This window comes from Hemiscyllium ocellatum, chromosome 8 (genome assembly GCF_020745735.1).
Source record: "Hemiscyllium ocellatum isolate sHemOce1 chromosome 8, sHemOce1.pat.X.cur, whole genome shotgun sequence".
NCBI classification, from domain to species: domain Eukaryota; kingdom Metazoa; phylum Chordata; class Chondrichthyes; order Orectolobiformes; family Hemiscylliidae; genus Hemiscyllium; species Hemiscyllium ocellatum.
The window spans coordinates 119,610,755-119,632,347 of NC_083408.1; the positions used below are offsets into that span (position 1 = coordinate 119,610,755).

At 43.7% G+C, this 21,593-nt stretch overlaps 1 protein-coding gene across 1 annotated transcript in view; it reads left to right on the forward strand.

Moving 5' to 3' along the window:
• Positions 1-21,593, forward strand: part of tmem63c (transmembrane protein 63C) — a 331,403-nt gene that overhangs the window by 174,938 nt on the left and 134,872 nt on the right. Inside the window, exons 12-13 of the mRNA XM_060829024.1 lie at positions 3,326-3,446; positions 4,941-5,074. Of these exons, the coding sequence (XP_060685007.1) occupies positions 3,326-3,446; positions 4,941-5,074 (255 nt within the window). The remainder of the gene's footprint in view (positions 1-3,325; positions 3,447-4,940; positions 5,075-21,593) is intronic.

Sequence of the window (21,593 nt, forward strand, 5' to 3'; positions counted from 1 at the left end):
TCAACCTCTCTGTTCAGAATATCCTGTGCCCACAGAGAGTCATCCTTGACTGTGGCACTAGGAAGGTAACATAGCATCCTGGAGTCTTGCTTGCAGCCACAGAAACATCTGTCTGTGCCTCTTTAGAGCCCCTTACCATTACTATTCACCTACACTTCAATCCTTCCTGCTGTACAACAGTGTCAATCATGGTGCCAGTGATCTGGCCACTTTCCCCTGACAGGCCAGTCCCCAACTCCCAATAGTATCCAAACAGTACACCTGTTTGAGAGGGGAATGTGGGACTGTTATTCTAAAGACATAGGAGCAGAAATTAGGCCATTTGGCCCTTCAAGAAGGGAGGAAAGGATAAACTGGGAAACTACAGACCAGCCAGTCTTACCTCAATGGTAGGAAGACCATTGAAAACAATTTTGAGAGAAAGAATTAATCCACACATAGAGCGATTAATCAAGAAATGTCTGACCAACTTGATTGAATTTATTGAAGAGGTGACCAGGTGTGTAGATGAGAGCAATACATTTCAAGTAATCTACTGGAAATTCAGCAAGATTTTTGGTCAGGTCTTTCATTGGAGACTGATAGCAAAGATTTTGACTTATGAGATCCAAGGAAATTTGGCAAATTGGATGCAGAATTGGTTGAGTGACAGGAAGCAGAGGATGATAGTTATGACTGGAAGCCTGTGTCCAGTGGGTTCAGCAGGGATCAGTGATGCTGATTCTGCTATATGATTTAGACTTACATGGAGGAGGGTTGATCAGTAAATTTGTGGATTGGGTTATAAATAGTCATGAAGATAACAGGAGGATATAGACAGACAGTCAGATGGGCTGATCTGAAACAAAGGCATTCCATATGCCTTCTTAACCTCTGTCCCACCACCTTAAGGGGCCAGTGAATATACACACCAAGGTCCCTCTGATCCTTGTGCTTCCCAGGACCCTGCCATTCCTTGCACTGTAAGAAGGCATATGGAATATCTTTGTTTCAGGTTCAAATCCCACCACAGCAGATGGTGTAATTTGAACTCAATAAAAATAAATCTAGAATTAAGAATCTACTGATGACCATGAAACTATTTTCGATTGTTGGAAAAACCCATCTGATTCACGAATGTCCTTCAGGGAAGGAAACTGCCATTCTTACCTGGTCTGGCCTACATATGACTCCAGATCCAAAGGAATATATTTGATACTCAGCTGCTCTTTGAAATGGCCTAGCAAGTCACTCAGTTATATTGATTGCTACAAATTCTCAACAAAAACACATGAAACTTGATGGACCACCCGGCATGAACCTAAGCGCCAGAAAAGACAATGGCAGAAGCAGCCCTGCTGACCTGACCTCCTCACTAACATCTGACAGCTAGTGCCAACATTGAGAGAGCTGTCTCACAGACTAGTCAAGCTACCATCTGACATAGTCATACTCATGAAGTCATACCTGACAGACAATGTCCCAGACACCACCATCACCATCCCTGTATATATCCTGCCCCACCAGGAGGACAAACCCAATGGAGATGGTGGGACATTGATGTACAGTCAGGAGGGCATTGCCCTGAAGTCCTCAACATTCACCCTGGACCCCATGAAGTTTCATGGCTTCAGATTAAATGTGGGCTAGGAAACGTTCTTCTGATTACCAAGTACTGTCCTCCTTCAGTTGATGCATCAGTATTCCTCCATGTTAAAGAACACTTGGAGGAAGCACTGAGGGTGTCAAAATGTATTCTCGGTGGGGGATTTCAATGCCCACCACCAAGAGTGGCACTACTGATCAAGCTGTTTGGGTCCGAAAGGACATAGCTGCTAGACTGGGTCTTCAGCAGGTGGTGGGGGAACGAACAAAAGGACAAAATATACTTGACCTCATCCTTACCGATCTTCTGCCTATAGGTGTATCAGTCCATAGCAGTATTGGTATGAGTGACTGCACAGAGTCTTTGTAGAGTCAAAAGTCCTGCCTTCGCATTGAGAATAGCCTCCATTGTGTTGTGTGGCACTGTCACCTGTGCTAAAAGGGACAGACTTCAAACAGATCTAGCAATTTAAGACTGTGGGTGATCAATAGCAGCAGAATTATACTCCAGCACAATCTGAAACCTCATGACCTGGCATATCCCCCACTCAGAATAAATAGTACATATATTATTACTTTATGTCTGACAGAAAGAATCACCAAGTAAATATAGGTGATTGAACATCCCAACAGGGTAATTCAGATAGCGAATGTGATCATGACAAATCTTATGCCATTCTCAGTAACTCCCCTGTGTGCTAATATCGTGGTGGGTCATCAAATTTCATTCAACTCCACAAGGCCTTTTTGGCAGAGACTTGGAGGGCCGAAGGGCCTGCTTCTGTGCGGTTTTGCTCTTTGTTCAAAGGAGAACAATTCTTCCAGTCTGGTCTTGATATATTCATGAAATTTTTTTGTATAATGAAGAGAGATGGAAAGTGTGTTAATTTCATGTGGCATTATCTACTGTTAGCTCCCCATTCTCACTCTCTAGGTGACCAACTCTCACTTTATTAATTTTTATCCTTTTTAAGTATTGTAGTAAGTTTTGCTGTCCATTTTTATGTTCTTAGCTAGCTTACTGTTACATTCTAATTTCCTCCACCTGATGAAACTTTTAGTCATTCCCTGCTATTTTTTATATTCTAACCAATTTAACTCAGAGCAATATTTTTTGGTAAGAAGAATTTTAAAAAGCCATATACTTCATGGAAAACAAATATCACAGTGAGTTAGAGAGTTGGTATGGGGCGGGGGAGTTCTGCACCGAATATTCAGGTACATAAATTGCTGAAAGCAGCAATGCAAGTTAGTAAAGCCATAAAACCACAAATTAAACACAGCTTCATTTCTTGTTGGGTAGAAATGAAAAGCAGCAAACTTCTGATGCAGGACATGAATATAGACAAAAGGTGAGGACTATATAAAGCTCAGTAGTAATTCTGCCAGACTTGAATATTCTGCTGATGGTCAGGATTTATCATATTGTAGCAAACTGAACCCTGAAATCCAGTGGACAGGTAGAGGCACTAGAAAAGAAACAGCTGGATTTCTTCTTCTGGTGATGAAGATTTCTCTGAGAGGTTGGTGAATATATGGAATTCTTCATCACAGGGGCCAGTTGAGGCTGGGTTGTTCAGTATTTTCAAGGCTGAGATAGACAGATTTTTAATCCATAGGGAATCAAGCGTTAGCGTGGAGGTCCATGATCTCATTGAACGGGAACAGGTTTTATGGGCTGATGGGACTACTTCTTCTGCCATGCCTTATTTTCTTTATAACTTCTGTTTTACTCTTTCAGACGAAAGGCAATGAAAGGCAGGCTATATTTCACAGCCAAGGCTCAAAAGGAAGGAAAGATAATGATTAAAACCCATCCCTTGGCCAGGATCTGTTGCTGTGATTTCTGTGGGTTTGAACAGGTGAGAAGAATCATAAATAAGTAGATACGTTAAAAGATACGTTAGATACGTTACAAGTAGATACGTTAGAAGCAGGCATGATTGAGTCGAGAGAAGGTGGAGGAGGTGAGATAGTCTGGAGAGCAAGGTCAGGTAGGCAGAGAAGCTGCCTCAGCGAGTGAGGGTGGAGAAGCTGCCTCGGTGAGGGGAGGGTGGAGGTGCTACCTCAGCGAGTGAGGGTGGAGGTGCTACCTCAGCGAGTGAGGGTGGAGGTGCTGCCTCGGTGTGGGGAGGGTGGAGGAGCTGCCTCAGCGAGTGAGGGTGGAGGTGCTGCCTCGGTGAGGGGAGGGTGGAGGTGCTGCCTCGGTGAGGGGAGGGTGGAGGAGCTGCCTCGGTGAGGGGAGGGTGGAGGTGCTACCTCAGCGAGTGAGGGTGGAGGTGCTGCCTCAGCGAGTGAGGGTGGAGGTGCTGCCTCGGTGAGGGGAGGGTGGAGGTGCTGCTTCGGTGAGGGGAGGGTGGAGGAGTTGCCTCAGCGAGTGAGGGTGGAGGTGCTGCCTCGGTGAGGGGAGGGTGGAGGTGCTGCCTCGGTGAGGGGAGGGTGGAGGAGTTGCCTCAGCGAGTGAGGGTGGAGGTGCCGCCTCGGTGAGGGGAGGGTGGAGGACGTACGTCAGTGAGGGGAGTTCAGAGCAACTGCCTCAGTGAAGGGGGTGGTGGAGGGAAGTCTCAGTGTGGGAGCTCAGGATGCTGCCTCGGCAAGGGTGATTGTGGAGGAGCTGTCTCAGTGTGGGGAGTGAGGAGGAGGTGTTCTTTTCAGTGGAAGGGCAGCAACTGTCCAGGCAGGTGGTTGGGAAGCAGTTACCAGTGAATTGGCCTGAGATGGAGGAGATGTGTGGATCAATGGAAGAGACAAGGCAATAGGACACAGATGTGACAGATTGTCATTCACTGAGAGTCAAGAGAAGGTCAGTTGTTGGGACCATGGTGAGGACATAGAGTTGGCAAAGAAATGGCTATGGCCATTAAAGAATTTTCTCAACTGTAAGTTCTGTTTTGACAGCTGATTTGAGGAGGTGCCACAGTGTGTTGTGCTGTAGCCCAATGTAGGCAACAGAGCTAACAAAAAGGCCATATGTTTAGAAGGGAGTTAACATTGCAATTTTAGAGAGTGGGTGGGTGTGAGGAGCGAGTGTGAGAGGGAATAATTTTAGTGCAGCTTGGATGAAGTTCCAGAGAACTGAGGTGGAGGTTTTAAGAAGCCAGCGTTGGCACTTGGGCACTCTATGGCAGACTGTGTTGTGTTTCCCAAATTGGTGCTTGGCAAATGTGGCCAAACTCTAGAGGTGAGCCCTTAATATCAAGGCCACATGTAACAGAGTGTGACATCAAGGAGCGCTAGCAGAATTCATAGTTAACGCATAGGAAGATGGTTGTGGTTATTCAAAGTCAATCATTTTAACTTCGGGGCTGTAAGCTACATAACCAGCTTGTTACCTAGTGTCTCCATCTCTTTTGCAGGTGGATGCAGAGCAATACTACAGTGAACTGGAGGAGAAGCTAACAGATGAGTTTAATGCTGAGCGGAATCGGATTACCTTGAAAAGGCTGGGAATGGGTTTTGTAACCTTCCAGGATGAGCGGATGACTGCTGTGTGAGTGTCTGCGAGTTGAGAAATGGATATTTTGTTCATTGACTTTCCATTGTCATTACTGACCCAGAATAGAGTTCTCCATCGCACTCTGGCCCTGGTGCTACGAAATGGCCCTACACTGTCCCTTTACTCCCTGACCCTGCACTTGCATTTTTTAAATTGACTTGTGGGATGTAGGCATTGCTGGCTGGGCCCAGCATTTATTGCACGTCCCTAGTTAATTTTGAGAAGGGGATGGTGAGCTGCCTTCTTGAACCGCTGCAGTCCATGTGCTGTAGGTTGACCAGCAATGCCCTTAAGAGGGGAATTCCAGGATTTTGACCCAGTGCCACTGAAGGAACAATGATATCTTTCTAAGTCAGGATGGTGAGTGCCTTAGAGAGGAACTTGCAGGTGATGATGTTCCCATCTATCTGTTGCCGTTATTCTCTACATACATAAGACCATAAGACATAGGAGTGGAAGTAAGGCCATTCGGCCCATCGAGTCCACTCCGCCATTCAATCATGGCTGATGGGCATTTCAACTCCACTTACCCGCATTCTCCCTGTAGCCCTTAATTCCTTGTGACATCAAGAAATTATCAATCTCTGCCTTGAAGACATTTAGCGTCCCGGCCTCCACTGCACTCTGCGGCAATGAATTCCACAGGCCCACCACTCTCTGGTTGAAGAAATGTCTCCGCATTTCTGTTCTGAATTGACCCCCTCTAATTCTAAGGCTGTGTCCAAGGGTCCTAGTCTCTTCGACTAACGGAAACAATTTCCTAGCGTCCACCCTATGGTCATGGGTTTGGAAGATGCAGTTTAAGGATTTTGTAAATAGTACATCTTGCTGCTACTGAGTGTCGGTAGTGGATGGATGTGATACCAATCAAGGGGCTGCTTTCTCCTGGATGGTGTCAAGCTTCTTGAGTGTTGCTGGAGCTGCATGCTCCAGGCCATACACTGTCCCTTTATTCCCTGGCCCTACACTCTTCCAGTCCCTGGCACTGATCCAGCACTGCTCCTGAGTCTCTCAGTACTGCTGCCTATATTCTAACTTGTATCAAGTCTCTGGTGTTGGGGGGGAACAGGAGAGGCTTACAAGAATGATCCTAAGGATGAACAGCTTGTCCTATGAGGAGTGGTTGAGGACTCTGCATCTGTACATGTATAGGCAGCTGAGATCAAGTGAATTCCTTGAGGAGAACAAAGGATATCAGAGTACACTTAAGAGAGAAATCAGAAGGTCTAAAAGGGGACACAAGGTGGCTTTGGCAGATAAGGTAAAGGAGAATCCAGACAGATTCTATAAATGCTTGAAGGGCAAAAGAATAACTATGGAGAGAGTAGGGCCTCTAAAAGATCAACAAGATCATCTACATGCAGAATAGGTGAGATGGATGAGATCCAAAATGAATATTTGTTGTCAGTATTTACTGTCGAGAAAGGTGTGGATGTCAGGGAACTTGGGGAAATAAATAATGATGTCTTGAAGAGTGTTCACATTACAGAACAGATGCTGCAAGTCTTAAACCGCACTAAAGTAGATAAATCCCTGGGACCTGGGGAAGTGTATCCCAGGACTTTGTGGGAGGTTAGGGAAAAAATTGCAGGGTATCAAACTGAGATATTTGTATCGTCAACAGCCACCGGTGAAGTGCCTAAAGGTTGGAGTATGGCAAATGCACCATTATTTAAGAAAGGCTGCAGGTAAATGCCTGGGAACTACAGACCAGTGAGCTTAATGTATGTGGTGGGTAAGTTAGAGGGGATTCTGAAAAACAGATTCTACAGGCACTTTTAGAGGCAAGCACTCATTTGGGATAGTCAGCATGGCTTTGTATGTTTCACAAATTTGATTGAGTTTTTTGAAGGGGTGCCCAAGAAAGTAAATGTGGAGCATTGGACACTGAGGGGTGACCTTCTAAAGATATGTAAAATCATGAAAGATATAGATAAGGTAGATAACCAACAGCTTCTCTCCATGGTAGGGGAGTCTAAAACTAGAGGGTATAGGTTTAAGGGGAGAAGGGAAAGATTTAAAGGGACTTAAGGGGCAACTTTTTCATGCAGAGGGTGGTGCATGTATGGAATGAGCTGCCAGAGGAAGTGATGGAGGCTGGTACAATTATAGCATTTGAAAGGCATCTGAATGGGTATATGAATAAAAAGGGTTAGAGATATAGGACCTAAATGCTAACAAATGGTACCAGCTTAATTTAGGATATCTGCTTGACATGGACAAGTTGGACTGAAAGGTCCATGGTGTATAACTATATGACTCTATGACACTATAATTTTCAAAAGTTGATTGGGAGAGGCTATTCGCAAGTATGAGTAAAAAATGAGGTCTGCAGATGCTGGAGATCACAGCTGCAAATGTGTTGCTGGTGAAAGCACAGCAGGCCAGGCAGCATCTCAGGAATAGAGAATTCAACGTTTCGAGCATAAGCCCTTCATCAGGAATATTCGCAAGTATGGGAGAGTTGGAAATGCAATGAGATAATGAGAGTCCAGAGACAGTTAATTTCTGTTCATGTAAAGGGCAAGGCTGGTAGGTGTAGTGAATGCTGGATCTCTAGAGAACTTGGGCTTCTGGTTAAGAAAAAGAAGGAGGCATATGTTAGGTATAGACGGCAGGGATTGAGTGAATCCCTAGAGGAGTATAAGGGCAGTAGGAGTATACTCAAGAGGGAAATCAATAGGGCAAAGAGGGACCAAGGGATCGCGTTGACAGTTAGAGTGAAGGAGAATCCAAAGAGATTCTACAAGTCCATTAAAGGCAAAAGAATGACTAGGGAGAGAGTAGAACCCCTTAAAGATCAAGACGTGGGATTGCAGCAGAGAGGTGAGATATTAAATGAATTTTTCTGCATCCGCATTTACTGTAGAGACTGATATAGAAGCTAGAGAACTTAGAGAAATAAGCAGTGATATCTTGAAAACTGTCCATATTATAGACTAAAAGGAGCTGGACATCTTAAAATGTATAAAAGGGATAAAGGTGAAAGATGAACGATATAAAGAGACCTAAGGGAAACCTTTTCATCCAGAAGGTGGTCTATATAATGAACTGCCAGGGTAGTGACGGCGACTGGTAAAATTACAACATTTAAGAGTAATCTGGATGGGTAAATAAATAGAAAGGGCTAAGAGTGTTACTGGCCAAATGCTGGCAAATGGGACTAGATAAATTTAGGATATCTGGTTAGCATGGATGATGTGAACTGAAGGGTCTATTTCAGTACTGTACAATTCTTTGACTTTATGAAGTGTATTCCTGAGCTTTGTGGTGAGCTAGAGAAGTGGTTGCTGGTCCCCTTGAGATATTTATATTATCAACAGCGATGTGTGAGGTGCGAGAAGACTGGAGGTTGGCTAATATGGTGCCATTATTTAAGAAAGGTGGTAAGGAAAAGCCAGTGCACTGTAGACTGGTGAGCCTGATGTCAGTGGTGGGCTAGTTGTTGGAGGGGATTCTGAGGGACAGGATTTATATGTATTTGGAAAGGCAAGGACTGATTAGGGATAGTCAATGTGCCCTTTGCATGGGAAATCATGGCTCACAAACTTGATTGAGTTTTTGAAGAAATGACAAAGAAGCTTGGTGAAGGCAGAGTAGTGAATGTTGTACAGTGGACTAGAGCAAAGCGTTCGATAAGGTTCTATATGGTAGACTGGTTAGCAAGGTTAGATCACATGGAATCCAGGGAGGTCGAGCCATTTGGATACAAAAATGGCTTGAAGGTAGGAGACAGAGGGTGGTGATGGAAGGATTTTTTTGAACTGGAGGCCAGTAATGTGCCACAAGTATCAGTGCTGGATCCTCTACTTTTTGTCATTTATATAAATGATTTGGATGTGAACAAAGGAGGAATGGTTTGTAAGTTTACAGATGACACCAAAATTGGTAGACAACAAAAAAGGTTGTCTCAGTGTACAATAGGACCTTGAGATGGGCCAATGAACTGATAAACTGAGGAGTGGCAGATGGAGTTTAATTTAGATAAATATGAGGTGTTGCATTTTGGAAAGGCAAATCAGGTCATGATTTGTACGGTTAATGGCGGGGTCCTGGGGAGTGTTGCTGAACGAAGTGACTTTGGGATGCTGGTTCATAGTTCCTTGAAAATGGAGGTAGACAATGTAATGCAGAAGGCATTCCGTATGGTTGACTTTATTGGTCAGTGCATTGAGTACAGGAGTTGGGAAGTCATGTTGCAGCTGTCCAGGACACTGGACACTTTTGGAATATGTGTTCAATCCTGGTCTCTCTGCTATGGAAAAGACGTTAAACTTAAAAAATTTCAAAAACATTTGCCAGGATGTTGCCAGGGTTGAAGGATTTGAGCTATAGGGAGAGGTTGATTCGGCTGGGGATATTTTCCTTGGAGCGTCGGAGGCTGAGGAGGTGACCTTTTGGAGGCTTATAAAATTCATGAGAGACACGGATAGGATAAACAGACAAGATATTTTCACTGAGGTGGGCATAGGTTTAGGGTGAGAGAAGAAAGATTTAAAAGGGACTTGAGGGGCAACCTTTTGATACAGAGGGTGGTGTATGTATGGAATGAGCTGCCAGAGGAAGTGGTGAAGGCTGGTTTAAAAGGCATCTGGATTGGTACATCAATCGGAAGGATTTACAGGGATATAGGCCAAATGTTGGCAAACAGGACTAGATTAATTTGGGATATCTGAGGAGCAGGAAAATCGACAATTCGGGCAAAAGCCCTTCATCAGGAGGGTGGGGCTGGGAAGAAAGTAGATGAGAGTGCAATAGGTGGATGGAGGTTGGGGTAGAGGTGAGAGGTCAGAGGGGAGGATGGAACGGATAGGTGGAAAGGAAGATTGATAGGTGGGACAGGTCATGAGGACGGTGCTGAGCTGGAAGGTTGGAACGGAGGTAATTACCCGCATCAATCAACTCCACCACCCCGAACATTTCAACTCTCCCTCCCACTCTGCTGAGGACATGCAGGCCCTGGGCCTCCTCCAACTCCACTCCCTCACTACCCAACGCCTGGAGGAAGAATGCCTCATCTTCGATCTTGGGACCCTTCAACTCCATGCCAACAATGTGGACTTCACCAACTTCCTCATTTCCCCTTCCCCCACCTTACCCCAGCTCCAACCTTCCAGCTCAGCACCATCCTTATGACCTGTCCCATCTGTCCATCTTCCTTCCCACCTATCCATTCTCCTTTCTTCTCTGACCTATCACCTTTACCCCCATCTCCATCCACCTACTGCACTCTCAGTTACCTTCTCCCCAGCCCTACCCCTCCCTCCCATTTATCTGTCCACCCCTGAGGCTCCCAACCTCATTCCCGATGAAGGGCTTTTGCCCAAAACATTGATTTTCCTGCTCCTCGGATGCTGCCTGACCTGCATTTTCAGCACCACTCTAATCTTGAGCCTAATCTCCAACATCTGCAGCACCAACTTCCGCCTAATTTGGGATTTATGGTTGGCATGATGAATTGTTCTGAAGGGTCTGTTTCAGGGCCTGTTACAAGTCTATGAGTCTTTGTGGAGTATAAGGTGGAAAATTGAGTTAGTGTTCACTTTTGCAGGAAGACTTAAAAAAGAGAGGGAGGAAAAAATGAGGACTGCAGATGCTGGAGATCAGAGTCAAAAGGCGCAACCCACCCATACCCCTTACCTAACACTATGGGCAATTTAGCATGGCCAATTCACCTGACCCGCACATCTTTGTGACTGTGGGAGGAAACCGGAGCACCCGGAGGAAACCCATGCAGACACGGGGAGAATGTGCAAACTCCACACAGTCAGTCGCCTGAGGCAGGAATTGAACCCAGGTCCCTGGCACTGTGAGGCAGCAGTGCTAACCACTGAGCCACCGTGCCACCCTATGAAGGGCTTATACCTGAAACATCGACTCTCCTGCTCCTCAGATGCTGCCTGACCTGCTGTACTTTTTCAGTGCCACATTTTTTGACACTTAAAAAAAAAGAGTATCATTTAATGGAGAAAACTGCATAGTTGCAAATGTGTTGCTGGTCAAAGCACAGCAGGTTAGGCAGCATCTCAGGAATAGAGAATTCGACGTTTCGAGCATAAGCCCTTCATCAGGAAACTATGCTCGAATTATGCTCGAAACGTCGAATTCTCTATTCCTGAGATGCTGCCTAACCTGCTGTGCTTTGACCAGCAACACATTTGCAGCTGTGATCTCCAGCATCTGCAGACCTCATTTTTTACTCGAAAACTGCATAGTTCCAAGTTGCAGAGAAATCTAGGTGTTCTCGTGCATGAATTGCAAAATATTAATATGCAGACACAGCAAGAAATTAAAAAGATTAACGGAATATTATCCTTTGTTACGAGAGGAACATTAAAGGACAGATATCTTCTTTGATTATAGTGTTGGTGACACCACCAAATACTTTGTGCTGTTTTGACCTCCTTACTTAAAGAAGGGTGTTGTCCATCAGAGCATAAGACATAGGAGCAGGAAAAGGCAATTCAGCCCAAGACTGTGCTCCTCCATTCAATGTAATCGTGACTGATCTGATAAACCATAGCTCCACTTTCCACCCTTTTCCCCATAATCCTTAATTTCCTTAATGATTGAAAATCTGTTTACCTCAGCCTTGAATACAGTTCAATACAGAAGTTCCTCGCCCCCACCTCACTTGCCCATGGGGGTTACGTTCCAGGACCTACTGCAGAAGCTGTAACCACAGATAGGTGCGCACCCATTAATTTCAATGGGAAATCTACCTTCCCAGCAGTCTCCTTGTCTCTGGTGCTGGAACGTTCGCTATAATATGCTCCGGCTGTGGGAAACTGCAGATAAATGAAACCACAGGAAATTATTCCACGGATATGGGACCACCCCGAATACTTAATGTTCCAAGCTCTACAGTCCTCTGTGATAAAGAAGTTTTTGGATTCACTATCCACTGAGAGAAGGGAATTCCTCCTCATCTGTGGTGTAAATGGACAGCCCCTCAATCTGAGATTATGTCCTCTAGTCCTCGGCTCTTCTACAAAAGGACAATCTTTCCATATCTACTTTGTCGAGTCACTTAAGAAACTTTATATTTCAATAAAGTTGCCTTCATTCTCAGAACTCCTAGGAGAACAAGCCCCATGTACTTAACGTCTACTCAAAGGAACAAATCCATCCATACCTGGGAGTGGCCTCATAAATGTTATTTGGTCTGCTTTCAATGTCAGTATATCATATTCCTTATACTGTACATGGAGTTCAAACCAGCTGTGGTCTAACTAAAGCTGTGTACAGTTTTAGCAATATCTCCCTGTTTTTATACTCCATTCTCTTTGAAATAAAGGTCGACTTTCCATTTGATTTCCTTATTATCCACTGAACTCGTAAGTTAGCTTTTATGATTTATGGGTGCACGGATTTCTGAATCTGTGTGCTGCACCAATTCATATAACATCCAGCTCCTCTATTCTTCCAAAGTGAAAGCTTCACACTTTCCAACTTTACAGTCCATCTGCCAAGTTTTTGCCCATTTGATGAACCTGTGTGTATTCCACTGCATAGTTTTTGTGTCATCCTCACCCACTTGTCTTTCCAACTATTTTTGTGTCATTCAGACACCTGCTACAGTGCATTCACTGCCCTGACAAGTCATTAATCTATATTGTAAATAATGTGGTCGCAGCATTTATCACTGCGGCACATGACTAGTTTCAGGCTGACATCCTGAAAGTACCCCCTTATTCCAACACTCTGTCTTTTGTTAGTTAGCCAGTCCTCTGTCTGTGCTAATATACTATCTCCAAAGCTTGGGCTATTATCTCTATATGCAGGTCCTTATCAATCTCTCTCTGAAATATATTACACCCATTGCTTGCCCTTTAGTTTTCCTGCTTGTTACCTCCTTAAAGAATTCTGGTAAATGCGTCAGGCATGACCTCCTCTTCACAAAGCCATGCTGACTGCTCGAACACATAATACATTTTCAAACGCTCTGCTATTATAGCCTTTATAATATTCTATAATGTTTTCCCAAAACAGACATTAAGCCTATAGTTACCCATTTTTGTCTCCTTACCTTTTTAATAAACATATTACATCGCCAGTTTCCCAATCCTCTGGGACTTTCCTGAATTTATGAATTCCTGGAAGATGACTGCCAGTGCAACCACTATTTCTGTAGCTACTTCCTTTAATATCCTAGGATGCATCCCATCAGGTCTGAGGCTCTTAAAGACTTTTCGCCCCATTCATTTTTCTAGCACTTCTTCTCTGGTAATATTATTATATTTATTTTCTCTTTTCCTTTTGGCCCTTGAATATTCAGTAACTTTGGGTTGCTATTTGTGTCTTCTACTATAGAGATTGGCGCCATTTCCTGGTTCCTCATTTTATTTTCCAGTTTCATTCTCTAAGGGGTCTTGGCTTTTCTTTTCCTTTTAATAAAATTAAAGAAACTCTTACTGCCTGTCTTGATATTACTTGCAAGTTTACCCTCAAGGTTTATTTTCTCCCTCTTCATAATTTTTTAGCTTGTTTTTATTGGTTTTTAAACTTGCCAAATTCTCTGGCTTGCTACTAATCTTTGCACATTGATTGTTTTTTCTTTCAGATTGATTCTATCCTTAACTTCCTTGCTTAACCATAACTGGTTTATCTCCTTCCTAGAATCCTCCTCCTTCGCTGCAATATATCTTTGTTGTTAGACATGGACTATTTTCTTGGAAGTTTGCCATTGTTCCTCAACCATCTTTGCTGCTAAATTCCACCTCCAGTTCACTCTAGTCACCTCATCCCTTTGTAACTACCTCCATTTAAGCTTAGCACAGTTGTTTATTGTCCCAAGTTCCTCCCACTCAAACTGAATTTAAATTCTACCATGTTATGTTGACTGTGTCCTAGAGGATCTTTTACTCTGACATTGTTAATTAACCCTGCCTCATTACACCTCCCCAGAACCAGATAATTTATTTTTCCAGGAAACTGCCCTGAATACACTCTATGAGTTCTTTGTCATGGCTCTCTCTGCCAATCTGACTATCTCAATCAGTGTGAAGATTAAAGCCACCCATGATTAATATACTGTCTTATATACTGTCATACTTATTCCATCCCAAACCATCAATGCCAGTCCACCAGCATTTCCTTCCTGTTTGTCCTTTTGAAAAATCACATACCCTTGAATGTTTAGATTCCCACAACATCAGGTTATAGCCTAACAGGTTTATTTGGAGGAACTAGCTTTCAGAGCACTGCTCCTTCATCAGGTAACTAGTGGGGCAGGATCATAAGACACAGAATTTATAGCACAAGGTCATAGTGTCATGCTACTGATACACTATATTGAACAAACCTAGATTGCTGTTTGTTCAGTGTATTGTATCAGTTGCATGACACTATGATCTTGCGGTATAAATTCTGCGTCTTATGATCCTGTCTGACTACCTGTCAAAGGAGCAGTGCTCAGAAAACTAGTGCTTCCAAATAAACCTGTTAGGCTATAACCTGATGTTGTATGATTTTTACTTTGTATGTCCTGGTCCAATACCAGCACCTCCTCATCATTTTAGATCCCTGCAGTGATCTCTCCTTGTGATCATGTCTTTGTAGTTGCTATAAGGTCATACCCATTAACCTGTATTTGTGCTGTTAACCCATTTAGCTTGTTCCAAATATTACTGAGCAATGAGCTGTCAATTCTGCCTTTTTACCATTATTTTCATTTTTGACTCTATTTACTGCTGTTTCTCTGTGTTTGTATACCCTGCCCCTTCTTAACTCAGTCAAAAAGTATGATGCTGGAAAAGCACAGCCGGTCAGGCAGCATCCAAAGAGCAGGAGAGTCGACGTTTCAAGCATAACCCCTTCATCAGGAATGTGGGGGGTTCCCAAGGGGGCTGAGAGATAAATGGGAAGGGGGTGGAGCTAGGGGCAAGGTAACTGGGAATGCAATAGGTAGATGAAGGTGAGAGGTGAAGATGATAGCTCGGAGCAGAGGGTGGAGCGGATAGGTGGGAATGAAGATGGACAGGTAGGACAGTTCAAGAGGATGGTGCCGAGTTGGAGGGTTGGATCTGGAATAAGGTGGGAGGAGGAGGAATGAAGAAACTGGTGAAATCCACCTTGATCCCGTGTGGTTGGAGGGTCCCAAGGTGGACGATGAGGTGTTCTTCCTCCAGGTACTGAGTGTCTGGAATTTGACAGAGGAGGAGGCCCAGGGCTTGCATATCCTTGGCGGGATGGGAGGGAGAGCTGAAGTGTTCAGCCATGGGGCACTGGGGTTGATTGGTGCGTGTGTCCTGGAGATGTTCGCTGAAATGTTCCGCAAGTTGGTGTCCTGTTTCCCCAATGTAAAGGAGACCACATCGAGAGCAATGGACACAGTAGCTGATGTGTGTGGAGGTGCAGGAAAATCTCTGCTGGATGTGGAAGGATTCCCCAGGATCCCGAATGGAAGTGAGGGGAGGAGATATGGGCACACATTTTGTATGTTCCCATCTGACATTTTCAGCATTCTGCATCTCTGTAAAATTGTGGTTATTTGATTTGGCAGGACCCTGGTCCCAGCACAGTTCAAGTGAAACCACAACAATCAGAACCACTCCCTTTTACCCAGCACTGGTGCCAGTAGCCCATACGTTAAAATCCATTCCACCAGCTCTGACCTTTAAGCCACACATTTAACTGTTTGACTTTCTTTACCTTATCCCAGTTTACCCTTCACTCAGGAAGTAACCCAGAGATTATTACTTTTGAGGCTCTGCCTTTCAATTTAGGTCCTAACTGTTCAGAGTTTTTCAATGAAACCTCCTTTTTAATCCTGCCAATGTCATTGATACCAATGTGGACAGTGACCATGAGAACGATGCACTCCCTCTCTAAGTCTCTCAGCCCTGAGGAGATGTCCTTAACACTGGGACTGGTAACTGGGCTCCTGCTCATGGCTGCAGGGAATGTATCTATCCCTCTGATTATAGTGACTCCTACCACTACAACATAGCTATTTCTTTCTTCAACTTAAATGGCTCCCTGTACAAAAGTGCCATAGTTAGTTTGCTCATCCTCCCTGCAGTCCCCACTCTCATCTGCACAGTTTGCAAGAACCTTGTAATTGCAGTCCTGGCGCCTGCCTCACAACCACCTGAACTGATCATAGGCCAATTTTGAATTACCTAATCAGAACGATATGATTGTCAGATAACTTCCCTTTTCTGATGTGATGCAATGTCTGCAGCTCAGACTCCAGATCCTCAGCTCGGATCTGAAGTTCCTCGAGTTACAAACAGTTCCTGCAGATCTTTTCACTCAGGATCACATTGGTGTCCAACAGCTTCCAGGTGTTGCAGGAGCAACACATCACCTGTCTTGTCATCAATATTGGATTTGATTTAACTTACAAATTAATTACTTGAGATTCCCTGCCCTTTACACTTCATTATATTGATATGTTGTTTTTAATTAAGACAGAAAAAGAATCACCATTATCAATCTAATAGTCATTTTTAAGAAATGAAAGAAGAAGATGCTAGAGATCTGACATTAACTGAAGACCTGACTTTTATTTTAACAACTAGAAATGTCCACCTATTGTACTCACCAATCAGCTTCTTTTCCTTTCCTTGTGTCAAGCTGTGGTTTGTGACATTGCTGTGCAGTTGGCCTGCCTGCAGGTAGGTCATCTAACCCCTCCCACTCACCTCCTGCTGTGCAAAGTTTACTTCTCGCAGTAAACCCAAGATAAAGCACTTCTTCCTCACTATGCACCACGTTTCCACTTTACTAATTGTAGTCATCTCTGACGGCTGTGGAATCTTAATCATTGTTTCAGACAGAAATAATTACATGTCTGGATACAAATGACCTTATGGTATGTGGGTATTAGATTAGATTCCCTACAGTGTAGAAACAGGCCCTTCAGCCCAACAAGTCCACACCAACCCTCTGAAGAGCAACCCACCCAGAACCATTCCCCTACATTCATCCCTGACTAATGCACCTAACACTACGGGAAATTTAGCATGGCCAATTCACTTAACCTGCACATCTTTGGACTGTGGGAGGAAACCAGAGCACCCGGAGGAAACCCATGCTGAACCGGGGAGAATGTGCAAACATTGCACAGACAGTTGCCTGAGGCGCTAACCACTGAGCCACCATGCTGCCCTGCCTAGATATTGTAGGAAAGTGGCATTGAGGTAGATGTTCAGCAATAATCTAATTGGCAGAACAGGCTTGTTGGGCTGAATAAGCTTATTCTTGTTCCTATATTCTTCAGTTTCCATCATAATAACTATTTGTAGAAAAAATATTGTTTCACCTTCTCTATAATTGTTTTGCTAATGACCTCAGATCTGTGGCCTCACAGTGGGAATGGTTTCTCATTATTTATTCTAACAAAACCATTGATGATTTTGAACAAAAATAAAAGATAATCAAATGTCCCCTGAAAAGATAGTCAAATGCCCCCTGAACCTTCCCTGCTGTAAAAGGAACAAGCCCATCCTCACGGGCTCTCCACATAACGGAAGTTCTCCATCCGTTTGGTGGGCGGCACGGTGGCACAGTGGTTAGCACTGCTGCCTCACAGCGCTTGAAGACCCGGGTTCAATTCCCGACTCAGGCGACTGACTGTGTGGAGTTTGCACGTTCTCCCCGTGTCAGCGTGGGTTTCCTCCGGGTGCTCCGGTTTCCTCCCACAGTCACAAAGATGTGCGGGTCAGGTGAATTGGCCATGCTAAATTGCCCGTAGTGTTAGGTAAGGGGTAAATGTAGGGGTATGGGTGGGTTTCGCTTCGGCGGGTCGGTGTGGACTTGTTGGGCCGAAGGGCCTGTTTCCACACTGTAAATCTAATCTAATCTAATCTTTGGAACCATGCTAATAAGTCTCTGCATTATCTCCCTGGATAGTAGCTTCAAAAGTACTGTACCCCAAAATTGAAAAGAGTTCTATAGCTGTGTCTGATTATATTTTTATAAAGATTTAACTTACTTGCTTCTCTGTCACATGTTATGTGCATTGTGGAAAGGACATGACCAGTTGACCCATTGAAAACAACCAATGCTGGACATCATAGTGGGTCAGGCAGTATCCACGGAGAGAGAGCAAGCTAATGTTTCAAGTTTAAGTGACTCTTCATCAGAGCTGATAAGAAGTCCATGTCAGCTGTGATGAAAAGTCATCTAAACTTGAAACGTTAGCTTGCTCTCTCCATAGATGCTGCCTGACCCACTGTAATCTCCAGCATTTGTTGTTTTCAGTACAGATTCCAGCATCTGCAGTAATTTGCTCTTATACTGACTGACTCACTCCTGTTTCTATATTTTTCAACTATAGTTCATGCATAGCTATCATCCCATAACTTGGTCTGCAGTTTTTAAAAACGTTTTCATGTCTTGATGAAGAGAGGTTGAGGGAGCTAGGGCTTTTCTCATTGGAGCGAAGAAGGATGAGAGGTGACTTGGTAGAGGTGTACAAGATGTTGACAGGCAGGGATAGAGTGGATAGCCAGAGATTTTTTTTTCCCAGGATGGAAATATTTATCACGAGGGTACATAATTTTAAGGTGATTGGAAGGAAGGATTAGGGGAGCTGTCCAAGGTCGGTTCTTTATTCAGTGAGTGGTGGATGTGTAAAATGCACTGTCAGCAGTGGTAGTAAAGTCAGATACATTAGGGACATTTAAGCAATTCTTCGAACGGCACATGGAAAATAGTACAATGAAGGGTATGTAGGTTAGTCTGATTTTAGAGTAGAATAGAAGGCTGGCACAATATCGAGGGCCAAAGGGCCTGGACTGTGCTACACTGTTCTGTGTTCTGTGTCTGTGGGTGTCACTAGCTAGGCCAGCATTTATTGGCCCAGTTACTCAGAGGGCAGTAAGCTAAGGGTCAACCTCTTTGCTGTGTCTGGAGTGTTATGAAGTTGAAGGCATATACTGTACCTTTAAGAGAGTGTGAAAGTTGTTGGCAGTGAGGGTTAGCAAGCACCTGTTGTGTGACTGATGAGCAGTCTCAGAGTGTACTGGATAGTTGAAAATATGTAAGATTTGGCTGCTATGTTCACTAACAATTCAAATTTAACCTCTTTGCTAGATTTAAGTTATGCCCCAAGATACTAAAACCCAATCAAATTTGAATTTTATTGTTTTGACAACATCAAACCAATGAGACGATCAGATGTTTAGGGAATAAATAAGCTGGCAGTTTGAAAGTTAGCATGAGAAAGAGCGACAACTTGCCATCGAGAGGAAGACTGCCATTCAAAACACTCTCGATCAAAAGTATCTTTTTCATATTAAGCATCTTTGTAGCAAAAGACCGAAGATGACCCAGGGAGATCTTCAGCTGAAAGAAGACAAACACCAACAACTACAGCTGCTGGGTGGTTTTGAAAATTAAGTTGATGTAATTTTAATAGGGGCTTGTATTGGAACAATACAACATTGTTATAGAGTTGGATAACAATCTTTAAGAGAAAAGAGGCTTAGAGTTGTAAATAGTTGTCAAGTTCAGTTTTAGAGTGTAAAGAATAAATTGATTTTTTTTCTTTAAACAGAGAAAGTTTGGAGTTCCCTATCACTCAGACTTTAACAGATTATGAGGCAAGATGAGCTTTTCTGGGTGTTTGCTTTAATGAGCAGAAGGGTTCACCGCCGTGTCATAACAGTTTGGGGCTTCAGGTCGGAGATTTGGACAGGTTTAATCAGATCCAATCTGTGGTTTGGACAGGTTTGGGGTACAAAAGATACCCGCAGATTTAAATACTCGCTGATTAGTATCCTCGATCTTTAAATAAAATGTAGGTGAGTCAATTTGTTTAACTTTGGTTACTTGTGGTTGGTTAAATTAAAAGTGAGAGAAATGGCTCTTAAGATTGTTAAGAGGATCTGAGGTTTGAAGATGATTCCTGAAGAAGGGCTCATGCCCGAAACGTCGATTCTCCTGCTCCTTGGATGCTGCCTGACCTGCTGCGCTTTTCCAGCAACACATTTTCAGCTCTGATCTCCAGCATCTGCAGTCCTCACTTTCTCCTTTGAAGATGATTCCCAAATTGGCCAAGGAAGCCCAGAAGAACAGAAAAAGAGGATACTTTTAGAACTAGCAAAGAGGTTAGATTTGGGTTTAACCAAGGACAAAAGTAAAGCTGAAATTGTAAGGGAGTTACTCAAACACTTAGGTGTGTCAGAGAAGCAGAGAAGTGCAGAAGAGACATAGATGGAGTCATAGAGATGTACAGCACGGAAACAGACCCTTCGGTCCAACCTGTCCATACCGACTAGATATCCCAACCCAATCTAGTCCCACCTGCCAGCACCCGGCCCATATCCCTCCAAACCCTTCCTATTTATATACCCATCCAAATGCCTCTTAAATGTTGCAATTGTACCAGCCTCCACCACATCCTCTGGCAGCCCTTTCCACACAGGCACCACCTCCTGCATGAGAAAGTTGCCCTTTAGGTCCTTTTTATATCTTTCCCCTCCACCCTAAATGTATGCCTTCTAGTTCTGGACTGCCACACTCAGGGAAAAGACTTTCTCAGTTTACCCGATACCTGTCCTTCATGATATTATAAACCTCTATAACGTCACCCCTCAGACTCTGACTCTTAAGGGAAAACAGCCCAGGCCTATTCAACTTCTCCATATAGCTCAATTTCTCCAATCTTTTCAATATCCTTGTATATCTTCTCTGAACCCTTTCAAGTTTCACAAGATTTTTCCGATAGGAAGAAGACCAGAATTGCACGCAATATTCCAAAAGTAGCGGAACCAATGTCCTGTACAGCCACAAAACTTAAATTACAATTGAGGAAAATGGAGTTTGAAGATAAACAGAGAGAGGAAAAAGAAAGAGAGAGAGAAAGAAAAAGAGAGAGGGGAGAAAGAGAGAGAGAGAAAAAAGAGAGAAGATTTGTAGCTGAGCAAAGAGAGAAGGAAGCAAGAGAAAGAGAGAGAAGAAAGGGAGAGAGAAAAAGAAAAGGAAGAGAAAAGGAGAGAGAATTTGAACTTCAGAAATTGTGAATTAGTCAGGAAAGTCAAGTTAACAGGATGGAAATGAAGAGAGAAGACAGTGATATACACAAATATGTTAAAACATTGCCACATTTGATGAGAAAGATGTCGAAACCATCTTTATTTCATTTGGAAAATTGGCTCGGCAGATGGAGTGGTCAGAGGACTTGTGGGTAATGCTAGTTCAGACTAAGCTGGTAGGCAGAGCTAGTGAGGTATTTGCAGCGCTGACAGATGAGGGGTCAAGAGGTTATGAAGATGTCAACCAAGCATTTCTGAGTGCATATGAATTGGTACCAGAAGCATAGAGACAGTGGTTCAGAAACGTAAAGGAACCAGGCCAGACTTGTGTTGAGTTCAAAAGAATTAACCATAGTAAGTTTGGTAGGTGGGTGCGGGCTTTACAAATAGATGAGGAAATGAGAACTGCAGATGCTGGAGATCAGGGTTGAGAGTTTTGGTGCTGGAAAAGCACAGCAGGTCAGACAGCATCTACGAGCAGGAGAATCAACGTTGCAGAAATAAGCTCTTCATCAGGAATGGATGAA